At 38.5% G+C, this 12,417-nt stretch overlaps 2 protein-coding genes across 10 annotated transcripts in view; both read right to left on the bottom strand.

Annotated features, from left to right (window-relative positions):
• The window catches only part of LOC127874770 (deleted in malignant brain tumors 1 protein-like), a 327,853-nt gene extending 317,819 nt beyond the window's left edge, over window positions 1-10,034 (bottom strand). For 3 of the 9 annotated variants that reach the window (XM_052419362.1, XM_052419368.1, XM_052419361.1), the window contains exons 1-5: window positions 9,772-10,030; window positions 4,514-4,677; window positions 4,132-4,268; window positions 3,653-3,777; window positions 1,020-1,116 (exon numbers count right to left, since the gene is read on the bottom strand). In XM_052419362.1, the coding sequence (XP_052275322.1) occupies window positions 1,020-1,116; window positions 3,653-3,777; window positions 4,132-4,268; window positions 4,514-4,677; window positions 9,772-9,829 (581 nt within the window). In that variant the 5' untranslated portion in view covers window positions 9,830-10,030. Of the gene's footprint in view, window positions 1-1,019; window positions 1,117-3,652; window positions 3,778-4,131; window positions 4,270-4,513; window positions 4,678-9,771 lie in introns of those variants that run through there. The other 6 variants (XM_052419366.1, XM_052419365.1, XM_052419375.1 and 3 more) reach the window with 5 other exon arrangements.
• A 1,101-nt stretch (window positions 10,035-11,135) lies between these two features.
• On the bottom strand, window positions 11,136-11,789 carry LOC127872333 (ribosomal oxygenase 1-like). Its single transcript, XM_052415664.1, has one exon. It carries the CDS (start codon window positions 11,787-11,789, stop codon window positions 11,136-11,138), a length of 654 nt encoding a protein of 217 aa, XP_052271624.1.
• Window positions 11,790-12,417: the final 628 nt, after the last annotated feature.

Below are 12,417 nucleotides of genomic sequence, written 5' to 3'. Positions count from 1 at the left end.
AACTGTCAACACATGGTAATCGTTTATTTAATATTAAAATAATAATTATCAGGAAAATATTAGCCTGATTATGTGGTAAAAATCACTGAAAGGGTAAACTTTTACTTCAAGACATACTATACTCCAGTTATGAATAATGAAACTGTTAAATATTGCATAATCCATGTACCTTCCGGTTCCGAGCTTTGTGTTGATAGCAAAGCAATGTATTTTTTTCTTGAAAAGTTGAAGACTCTTCTTCATGTGATGGGTTTTGACGTACAATACCCGGTTCACATGGCTTCAGTCAACATACTGGCATCGTACAGGCATATATACAATTTATCCCCCTTTAATGCTCACCAACACTATTAAATTTTGTAAGTGACACGGGTTCTAAACGTTATTCTTGACAGTGGGCAAAATGTTGAGCGTTTGGAATTCGACCAACGGGCGAGCGTATTTCCACGAATCGTTTTCTTCATAATTATCAACACTGCCATCCAATAGCTGACTTTTATCATTAACTCAAGCCACATTAATATGAACAATAATAACACTTTTATGAATCTTTCTCTTTCAAGATCGCAAATTGCTTTTTCTTTAAACGACCCAACCTGTCACGTACAATGTCGGCCATATTTGTTGTCATTTTATATAGATTGCAGGTGCTACATTTAGTATTTCATAGCGTATTTATCGAATATTCGTAGTTTTCCGCACATACCCGGATAACGTTCTGAGTGACGGATATGTACGAAATAAGGCGATAATTGCGTTCATTAGAGTGCTAATACCTTAAAATAATGCTTGATGTATTCTAAAACATCCATTTCCGGTGAATAAGTCAGCAAATAATTCAACACAACACTTGTAAACTCTACTATCATCTACCAACAAGCACGCACATTGAATGTGATGTACATTGTACGTTGAGACGTTGAATAAATATACATTTGATGTAATGATTATTATTCTTTGCTCAAGGAAACCGCAGCACGTGTTATCTTATATTGTGATTACAAAATGTATCGTTGTACCTAGCAGCGTCCCACGATAGCGCACTGGTGATGACATTGTAGCACTTCCCGTTGATGCCTTCCCAAAGGGCCCGAGCATCACACAACAGACCGATAGCTGTTGACGTAATGACAGAAATGGTTGTGAAACAGGATATAATAACGATACTAGACGAAAGATATTAATTATCGTATAAATAACTTTATTTTGAGTTATGATATTAGTAACGTGGCTTCTTACACACCCAGAACGGTGGGATACAATGTCAATAAATTAATACCACCGGCCAAATATTAATGTACCACCGCTAGTAAAGTTAGCAACCGTGTCACAAAATTATCTTGCCGAGTACCCTTCATTGTTCATAATCAATGTAATAACAGGAAGAAAGTTCGTTATTTTGTCTGTTCACTTTTATCGACCTCTGTGCAATTTTGTTGTATATAGTGTTAACATCAGTGAACACACGAACATTTCCTGGCGCAGACATCGGCAGTGACCATGACTTAGCGCTCACCACCATCAAGCTGCAGTTAAAGAGCAAGCTCATCACGAAAAACCCTCGCAGTAGATTTGACTTGGAGAAATTGAAAGATCCAGTGATAGCAGGTATTTCAAGCACAGATACGTGACAAGTTTGCAACCCTGAACATCTTAGACAATTACATCGACACCATCACCAACAACATCAGGGATTTCCTACTGCCATCGGCCGAAGATGTGCTTGGGAGAGAGAGAGAAGGAAAAACAAGCCATGGGTGACGACCGAAATCATGGACCTATGTGACAAAAGCTGACAGCGCAGGCATGAGAAGTACACCAGCCTGGACTCTAGGGAAAATTACCATAAATCGAACAGGGTTGTAAGTAAGAAGATGAAAGAGGCCAAGGAGGAATGGATTGAGGAACAATTTATTATCATCGACACAGAGATGACCACAGGCAGCAGTAAGAAGGTTTACAACACCCTTAAGACCCTCACGAAGACCAGTAAGCCCAAGTGAAAAGTTATATCAGACGCTGACGGGAATCTCCTTACCGAGAGTGCCGCAATTCTAAACTTGTGGACTGAATACTGCAGTTACATCCATATCTACCCGCTTTAACGAGACTCCAGTCTTATTCAAAACGATCCCAAACACGAAGCGGACGACGAAAGTCCGTCCATACTAGAAGCAGAGGTGGAGGAGGCAGTGCGTAGTTGAAAGGCAGAAAAATCTCCGGGTGTGGACAACGTCCCTTCCGAGATGATTAAGCACGGTGGAGATGCAACTACCGCAGCAATGACGGCACCATGCCAAAAGATCTGGGAGGAAAAGAAGTGGCCCAAGGAGTTGAACCAGTCACTGGTCACATCCCTACTGAAAAAGGGCAACCTCAAATTGTGCGAGTATTACCGCACCATGAGCCTCATCAGTCATTCCAGTAAAGTCATGCTACGCATCATCCTTAATCGATTGAAAAGTAAGGCCGAAGAACTGCTTGCCGAAGAGCAGGCTTTATTCAGAGCTGGGCGGAGCACAGTGGAACAGATCTTCAATTGCAGAAGCATATTAGAAAAACACCTACAACATCAACGCAAGCTTTTCCACAACTTCATTGACTTTCAGAAAGCTTTCGACCGCTGAAGATGGATTATGGCATGTTATGAGAGGATTCATAATTGACAAAGGACTAGTGCAAGTCATTCAAGAACTTTACGGAAACGAGTGCAGCACAGTACTTCTTAACAGACTGCAGGCGGACTTCTACCGGACATCAGTGGGCATCCGTCAGGGTTGTATGCTTTCTCCCGTCCTGTTTAACCTTTTTATTAAGAATTTAATGCAGGAGACTATTAATGACCATCACACCTCTATCTCCATTGGTTGAAGACCCATCTGCAACTTGAGATTCGCTAATGACATTGACCTCATGGGTGGTACCAGCAGTGAACTTCAAAATCTCACCAACAGACTATTTGAAACAGCAGGAACTTACGGGATGGAGGTCAGCACTTAGAGGTCGAAGATCATGGTGAACAGCATGACCAACACCAGTGCAGACATCACCATGAACGGCGATAAGCTAGAAGAAGTGACCAGTTCCAAGTTCTTGGCCGCAACCCTGTCCAAGGATGGTACCAGTACCGCTGAGGTCCGAATAAGAATTGCCATGGCGACCGCAGCGATGGCCAGACTGAGCAGGTTGTTGACAAGAAATTCCAGCAGCTTCTCCACTAAGTACAAGCTCTTCCAGGCCCTTGTAGTCTCCATCCTACTACACGCCTGCGAGACCCGGAACCTTCACGCGGACACAGAAAGCAGAATACAGGCATTTTAACAAATATGTACCCAAAGACTGCTCCGCATCTCCTACACGGAGCACAAGACCAACAAGTACGTCCGGAACATGACTGCAACACAAGGCGCAAGGAAGAACTCTCTGTGCAAGACTGTTCTCCAGGGCACGCTAGAGGGAGGTCGACGTCGAGCGATGTCGTCAGAAAAAAAGCTGGATGGACAAAGTAAAAGAGCGGACATCCCCCATGAATAAAATACTCTCAGCAGCACACAACAGACCTGACTTGAGGTATATTTTTGTATTATCGTCCCTCCTTTCCCCAAACCGGTAAAGGGATTGATGCCCTGCTCATATGTATGCACGTACTCACATCTTGCCCTCTCGCAAATGAAGTATTGGTTGGAATCGCAGTTCTCATGACGTAGTGTATTGTTGTACGTCACCACGCATTTCTTTGATCGGTTGTACTGTGCCGGTTCCTGGCCGTACCATGGGCTGTACAGATAATAAACCAAGAGATTTGTTGTTTGCATTGATGTAGTGGGCGAAACGGGGATTAATGGATATGCTCGATGTATGAACCATTTCCATGTTCGTGAAGTGCGATACTTTCAGATTACGTTTTTTATGGCAATATATTATTTTGTCCAAATCAGTGCTGTTAAATGAAAGAATCTTATTTAATTTTCCAATACATTTACATTGAAAACATTTTATATTGAATGAATAGGTACAGTGAATCAAATTTAGTAGAATGAGTTAGCTATGATAGTTGTGTGTAACAGTGATCTGAGTTTATTGGAGCATGCTTACACAAAATATTAGTCCTCTGTGCATGTTCTTACTTACAGGAATGTTTGAGTAAAACCAGAGCCGTCCACCCACGCCTGCGCCGTCTGCATCCCCGAGTCAACCAGGCCTATCCACCATTCCGTGTTCGTTGGGTAAGATTTCTTGTACGTCAACACTTTGCCGTCAACCCAGTCCTGGTTTATAAGATGTTTTAAATTTAATCTAAGTAAATGGTCAAGTGATATTGTCTTAGAGTAAAACATAAGTTCTGTTTTCAATATAACCTGACGTTATTTATTCAAAGACATTATTGAGATTTTAATTTAAAATTATTATTTAGGTATTTTAGTGTGTTATCATAGACATAGAATCAGTCAATATGTGAATGCGCTGACCAACGACTAGTTTTAACAGTAGGTGGCCTACATATTCGTTTTACCCTCTCTTGCCAGGAGTTGATGATAAGTAGATCTCCACCCATGCCTATGCAGAACTTTCGAGCATCAGCGAAAGTCTTTTGGATCTTGTTGGTGATAAGATAGCAGGACGACGTCTGATTGCCATTGTCCGACACCCAGAACGCGGGGCAGTCTTGGGAAGTCACTATAAACACAAATTAACGCAATTTATTATTCCAATATGGTTCAAATGATAACTCAATCAATAAACGTTAATTACTTAAATCATTACACATAATATGTAATGATATTGCAATTGCGTTTATTTTTTTTTATAATGTATTGGTATTAACTGGGGGACAGTGGCCAAGAAAAGCAAAATATTCTATGACTATATCGAAAAATCATTGTATTTCCCAAATAAGTTTAATATAATGTATATTATTATCATTATACTCATGAACGATGCGTATTTAACGACATTCCTGATCGGAAACGTATCGGGCTAATAAGTATTTTCCTCAACAGCTTTAAAAGAGCGACAATTTTGTTTCTAGTGTTATTCTCAAATAGATCGGTTTCTCATCAAGATTAAATGTTATTTATAAGATGAAATTTCTTAAAGGGCTGGTTAACATTTCCTCAGTATAATATACATATAGCCTTTATTGTTTATATTTAATGTTGATATGTTTTTATTTTCACCCCTGCACTTTTTACGGTGTTTTCAAATTCATTGTTTATCATATCAGATTGGTTTTTCAATACCGACAATTTTTATCAATTTATACAATCGCCAATGATATCGACACGGTGTATTGGTCAAGCACAGAGTAAACATTCAGTGTATTCTGAAGTTCACTGGCATAACCATGTGGGTGTTTTGCCCATTATCTCGGAACGTGATTGCGGGAGAGCAGTGTATATCGCGGCATGCTTTTTAGTGATGGCTTTCATTTGTGTTCGGTACGACAAAGCCAGAGCCAAATGAACGCCTTATCTGTTTCTGTTCTTAGTACCGGGATCGAAGTTTTCACAGCCTTGACATTGATGCTCAGCGATCCTAGTGCTTTCATTATTTATTGGACAAGGACGCCCGCACGAGCCATTTAACCACCGAAGATCTGCATTTTTCCTTGCACATGTTATGCCAGATCTTGGTACATCGACGTATTCCTTTCATTGGCATGTTCTGGTCTGCATCTAAAGAAACTTGAGTCCCAGAGTACCTTTTTATTGGAGCTGTTGAATTATAACAGTGTCAGGAGATGTCTTGTTGAAAACGTCTAGGAATACCAGACGATATTGGCTTTCATTTTCTATAGCCTTGATGCATGCAGTATGCTTTCGGTCTTGCCACAATTACGTGAATGGCATTCCCTCACAAGCTGAAGGTCTCTTGGCCCATTGTTTAGGATGGTGCCGTTCATCTCTATTTATCTCTTTCTTCTGCATTTCAGCTTCCATCATTGACATTATAGACTAATCTCAAGAAGATTGACATTGGGCAGATTCGTCCTGCCAGAGTTCTTGCCAGCTCAATTTTCTCTCTGGTTAATGCCAAATGCTACAGGTTCCCTGCTGGCCCATTTCGACTATTACTAGATAAGTGTATTTACATGTTATTGCATCCGTCAGGACCAGAGGGCGTCTTTCCTGGCTACTTGCTTTTGCCAGTCGAGGCAGCTGATACGGCATGAAGTACATTTACAAATATCATCGTTATCTATTTCCCAATAGCAATTATAACAACACGCATGGTATGTATTCCGTTGTCACTGCACCATCGAAACATACGGTATATATATCTGCTGTTGCTACAAAATCGAAAGTCATAGAAAATGTGTGAATGAATTACCGAAACCAACGGTATATGTTGAACTGTCACTACATTATGTACAGTAGAGACCAGCTGAATTTATTTTTCTTTTTACATTATAATTTGAACAAAGTACTGAACCATCAACATGCTCTTCTAATGACTGCTAGAAATCAAAGATCGTTTTTCTCGCATAACTGTCAATATGCCAAAGCAAACGTATAACGGCTTATATGACAAAGCGATGACCGCTTCTATGTAAATGATTACTTAAGCTTTTGTATATTGGTTGAATTTGCGTGCAGGTAGGCAACCATATAGCTATCTCATTAGGAATAAGAAGTTTTGCAAAACTAATATCACTAATATCACAAAGTCAATTAAGAAACAAAGCGTGCTCTATTGAATTTTGATTCCACCGATGTACCAATGTCAGAAGTTGCACCTCGAACAGTGCTTATATCAATCATCTTAATTAAATAATTTAGAAATTATGAATATTAACGAGTAAAACTGGCAGTATGTAGTTATTTAGTCATTTTCATCAGTATTTATTTGTTCATATTCTTTCTCAGATAAACGAGTATATGTGTAATAACCAATGATCAGAATCGTTTTTCGTTTGCTTTCGATTTCTGGTGAAGTTTGAAAACATTCATGCACTTTACACGGTGAATAAGTTTTTGATTTATATAACAAATAGATATATATGTTTGTTTATTTGTTTATTTGAAAATAGCAATGTGTTATCATGTTATGATATTCATTTAACCTGCTCACTCTTGACACGAGACACACAAAACCTACGGTATTACCTGTACTTAATTAATTGCGTCAATCAATACTCTACTTGAGTCATATGGAGGTAGAGGAGCATACTTATCAGTGAAATGTCCACGACCGTTTTCCTTTTAGATAATGTGACCGGGTCGGCAGTGAACATGACATGCCTTTGCACTTCTTTCATAGCAAGGTTAATTGATATATCTATGTTAAAAACGTGACGAACAAATGACATAAACATCATATAAACCTAGACTATTTCAGCCAACCAATACCTTGGCGAAAATTGGGAAGGTCTTTAAATCAACTGTGTAACTGTCAGTGAAACCCACGAAACCGATATCCGTTGAGCATGTCTCAACCGTTATCAATGATACAGAAGATGAAAACGTCATTGAGTTGAAAGATCAATGTTTATCATTTCACTTTGTTACAATGCTGAAAAATCTCAGATTTTATCGCAATAATCAGTGCAGCGCTGATAAATCGACATAACAACACGAGACGTAATGATTGAAACAAAATGTTTTTGCATTTTATAGGCAACATACAGTTGAAGTTTACTTAAACAATCAGTGCATTTCCTTTTTTACGAAATGACATGAGTACGATTTGTTAAATATTGGTGAATTTAATTAATCATGTTAAAAATAATATGTTTGTCCAACACGGCGTATGTTTTATGTTCTGGTCGAACTCGCTCTTGCAGAAGGCATCGCTTTGTTGTAATTTGTAAATGCTGTGTAAAACGCCGGCGTAAAACTTGTATTGCTAATGAGGATGATTGAACACTAATGAGTCACTGAATGTATGCATACACTAGACATTCAATGTAGATATTATTAAAATAAGTGGTCAACAAAAACTTACCCGGTCCTGTTGATTTAGCCGGGTTGTACATCGACAACTGAGTCTATATTATGTTCGCGATCAACGGGGACAAACTAGTGTTAATGTGCCAATGAAAGTACCCAATTATATTATCAAACAAAATCGATCCTGTATTAGTAAAAAGTTTTAAATGCATACAAATATTTTCTAGGCATACGTTCCTCACATTCACGATATAACATTGATAATGAATAAGTGCATTTGCTAAATTATTCCTTAATTCTACTTTCGTTGCTTTTTATCGCGTTATTGGCCGATCTGTTGTTGAAGATGGCGTAGTTGTGTTTATGGTGATTCAAGAGATTTCACACTTCGTATTGTGAATGTAAGCAGCCTGTATCAAATGAATAAATACAAAACAATCATACTGAAATGAAATAATGCATTAATGCGGTGGATAAAGATAGAAACAATTAATCTTCTTGACTCTATAACTTGTCAGCTACTATAGTACTTTATTGTGTTTCAAAAGAGCTTACGATTGGAATGCAGCAATCAGAACGACAGCATTTATTATCGTTGAAGCATATGAATGTTGCTTTCTGCTAAATGTATTTAACATAGTGTACGCAATACGTAAACGACACATTTTATACCAATAGTTCATATCACTGGCTGAATGTATTAACTATATGAATAGAAAAACTAGAACAAAAATAAGCAACGACTGATATAATAATCTGAAATTATATTCAGATATTTTGCTTTAAATTTATGTTGTCAAATAAAAAGTGAAATATGTTACTTTAGTATGATATGTTCGTAGAAAAAGAAAAAGACATATTTTTTAAGACGTTAAATCAAAGTAGTAATAACTTTGTATTTATGATAATTATTATGCTGAATTACATCACTAGCATAATACTGTTTCGTATGGATTTAAGTTTGCCATTTAGTGTTAGGTGAATTGGTTACGTTCGAAACATAATAACATACTTGTTATGTAAACAACACATGCTTTATAATACATTATAAAAAGCGCTCGTTTTATATATCTATCATGTACATGTATATATATTAATTTAATGACAGTATATAACAATAAATATTCGATAAGAGAATGTTCAAATTATATTGTTACATATGCTATTCATTGGTTTGTATTATTCTAGTAAAAAAAATATTGTTTGGTAATTTGACATCATGGTAGCCGCAACCATACAATTAACATCGATTGAATTCAAATTGTATCCTTATTGTATATTAAATTTAATTTTGTACAGTTAACATAACATAATTTATATAAAAACTTTAATATACGCGATTCAATTGCACATATATAATTTTAGTGATCGTATGTGATAGTAAATTAGCTAATCATTTGGTCACAACAAAACAGTATCAATAAATGTTTAACAACCAAAGTAAAAAGTTATATATTGTCTATTGGAAAAGAACAGCATCCATCTGTGCAAATATAATTGTGTTAATGATTTCTTGATAGCAATACAGGCTCAAAAGGTAATATTGTATATTTAAGTAAGAAAGTACTCATTTGTATATTTAAATGAATCATGAGTATGAATACGTGCATATATAGTTCTTCAAATACATTAAAACACCGTTCTTATCGGATGTGTACTCATTCATAAAATGATAAAGCTTTTAAACGCCAAAAGATTTTATAAATCGGATAGCTATTTGTATTCACGCTGAAATTTTAATTGGGTCATTCATATTTCATATTAAGTTAAACAATAGGAACTAATAAATAAATACAAATAGTGACATTTGGACAGTATGTGCAGTGTGGGTTTTAACATTCAGATCATCGTAATAAAAGACATGTTACAAATTAGAACTCACCTTTAGCTGCCAAAAGGAAGATCACATATGATAAACTTGCTACGAGATTTGTCTTCATTGTTTGAGTAATTGCACTTATACGTGTTTAATTCTAATAGTCTGAACGTCCTTTCGTAGATTCAACTTAAAACAATGTACATCCAGTCTCATGCGTTTGCCATTTTCATTTGAAACCTGAATGTCTATTTAATCACCTAATCTTCGCAACACTCCTGTAAATTATCAATTTGACAATCAGCATTCTCCCATTATTTTCAAGTCGAACTCATCTCCCTTGCATGTTATGTATTCAATTAAAAGGGAAACAACTCCGATTGATTATCAATGTCCTCAACATTACCTCGATAACGTTATCTAAATATTTCTAATCGATGTTTACTGATGTTGTCATGCAACAGGTTCGCACCGGTACACTGATAACCCTACTACGTTTGTCATGTTCGATATTACACCGGACATACCGAACTTGACATACACATAGCTAATTTTAACGCAGAAAGGACGCAATTAAGACAATTAAGGCTGCTTCTTCCTGTATTTGCGCGATGATTATCTGACATATTAACTTCATGACGCTATATTCTTAAAAAAAAATCTATAAAGAAGGAATGTAGTTGACACTTGTTTGTAGTTTGATTTGATCGTTCGTCAAAAAGTTGTAACTCTGTTACTCTGGTATCTTCAATACCATTGAGTAATTAAATTGTAATTAAATTGAATGCGTTTTAATTCCTTTTTATTATTGTTTAATTTGAGTTACAATGCTATGACGTTAAATTTTATTTACACTTAAATGTATTATGAATATTACTTGGCCAAGTGTGAGGTTGAGCGCTCTATAACCGGTTTAAACCCCCAATGCTTTGCATTGATCGTTCCTAGGCGGTGACCCCAGCTTTATTCATATTTTGTGTTTATGTTGGTTTGTATTGTGCTGTATTGTTCTGTTTTGTACTGTTTGGGCAATCGGTCACTTGCCTTAAATAAAGGACCAACTTATTGTTTATAATGAGAATTCAATACTGCTGCAGCAGCTGGAGTTTCACGTCTTTATATTGTATCGGACGGATTTTTTACTCACTCATGTGGAATAGTTGTAATTAGGAAGAAAATAACTGTTTATCGGAGCAGTAATTTATGATGAATCTCAACGAATTTCATTAAGACAATATTTCAACTACTTGTAAACGATGCAGACAGGAGTCCCGAAACAAAGCAAAAGTTTAATATTATGTCTGCTCACATTGATTTGTGCTATGATATTTCTTTTTCGAATATGGAAATGTGGCTGCTGCCTCTATAACTCCAGACGATGTGGCTGCTGCATCTATCACTTCAGACAGTGGGGCTGCTGCCTCTAACACTTAAGACGCAGGGCTGCTGCCTCTTATCACTTGAGACGATGTGGCTTCTGCCTCTATTACTTCGGACGGTGGGTATGCTGCCTCTATCACTTCAGACGGTGGTGCTACTGCCTCTATCACTTGAGACGATGGGCTTGCTGTCTCTATCACTTCAGACGCTTGGGTTGCTGCCTCAATCACTTCAGACGAAGGTGCTGCTGCCTCTTTCACTTCAGACGGTGGGCTTGCTGCCTCAATCACTTCAGAAGGTGGGGTTTCTGCCTCTATCACTTCAGAGAGTGGTGCCGCTGCTTCAATCACTTCAGACGGTGGTGCTGCTGCCTGTATAATTTCAGACGGTGGGCTTGCTGCCTCTATCACTTCAGACGGTGTGCTTGCTGCCTCTATCACTTCAGACGGTGGTTCTGCTGCCTCTATCACTTCAGACAATGGGCTTGCTGCCTCGATCACTTCAGACAGTGTTGCTGATGCCTCTATCACTTCAGACGGTGGTGTTACTGTCTCTTTCACTTCAGACGTTGGGCTTGCTGCCTCTATCACTTCAGACAATGGTTCTGCTGCCTCTATCACTTCAGATGGGGGGCGTGCTGCCTCTATCACTTCAGACGGTGGTTCTGCTGCCTCTATCACTTCAGACAGTGGTTCTGCTGCCATTATCACTTCATACGATGGTTTTACTGCCTCTTTTACTTCAGACAGTGGTGCTGCTACCTCTATCACTTTGGACGGTGGGGCTGCTGTCTCTATCACTTGGGGCTGCTGCCTCAATCACTTCAGACGGTGGTGCTGCTGCCTCTATCACTTTAGACGGAGGGCCTGCTGCCTCTAAAACTTGAGACGGTGAGGTTGCTATCCTATATCACTTGAGATGGTGAGGCTGCTGCCTCTATCACTTGAGACGCAAGGGCTGCTGCCTCTATCACTTGAGACGAAGTGGCTGCTGGCTCTATCACTTGAGACGCAGAGGCTGCTGCCTCGATGACTTGAGAAGCAGGGGCTGCTGCCTCTATCACTTGAGAAGCAAGGGCTGATGCCTTGAGACGATGGGGCTGCTGCCTTTTTCGCTTTAGATGGTGGGGCTGCTGCGTTTATCACTTGAGACGGTAGGGCTGCTACCTCTATCACTTTAGACGGTTGGGCTGCTGCCTCTTTCACTTCAGACGGTGTGGCTTTTTCTCGATCTTTTCAGACGGTTGGGCTGCTGCCTCTATCACTTCAGACAGTTGGGCTGCCGCGTCTTTCACTTCGGACGATGGCCCTGCTTCCTCTGTCACGTCAGACG

Source organism: Dreissena polymorpha, chromosome 3 (assembly GCF_020536995.1).
Source record: "Dreissena polymorpha isolate Duluth1 chromosome 3, UMN_Dpol_1.0, whole genome shotgun sequence".
Taxonomy (NCBI): Eukaryota; Metazoa; Mollusca; class Bivalvia; order Myida; family Dreissenidae; genus Dreissena; species Dreissena polymorpha.
The sequence above is the reverse complement of the archived record's forward strand: the minus strand, read 5'-3'. Positions and strand labels throughout refer to the sequence as shown.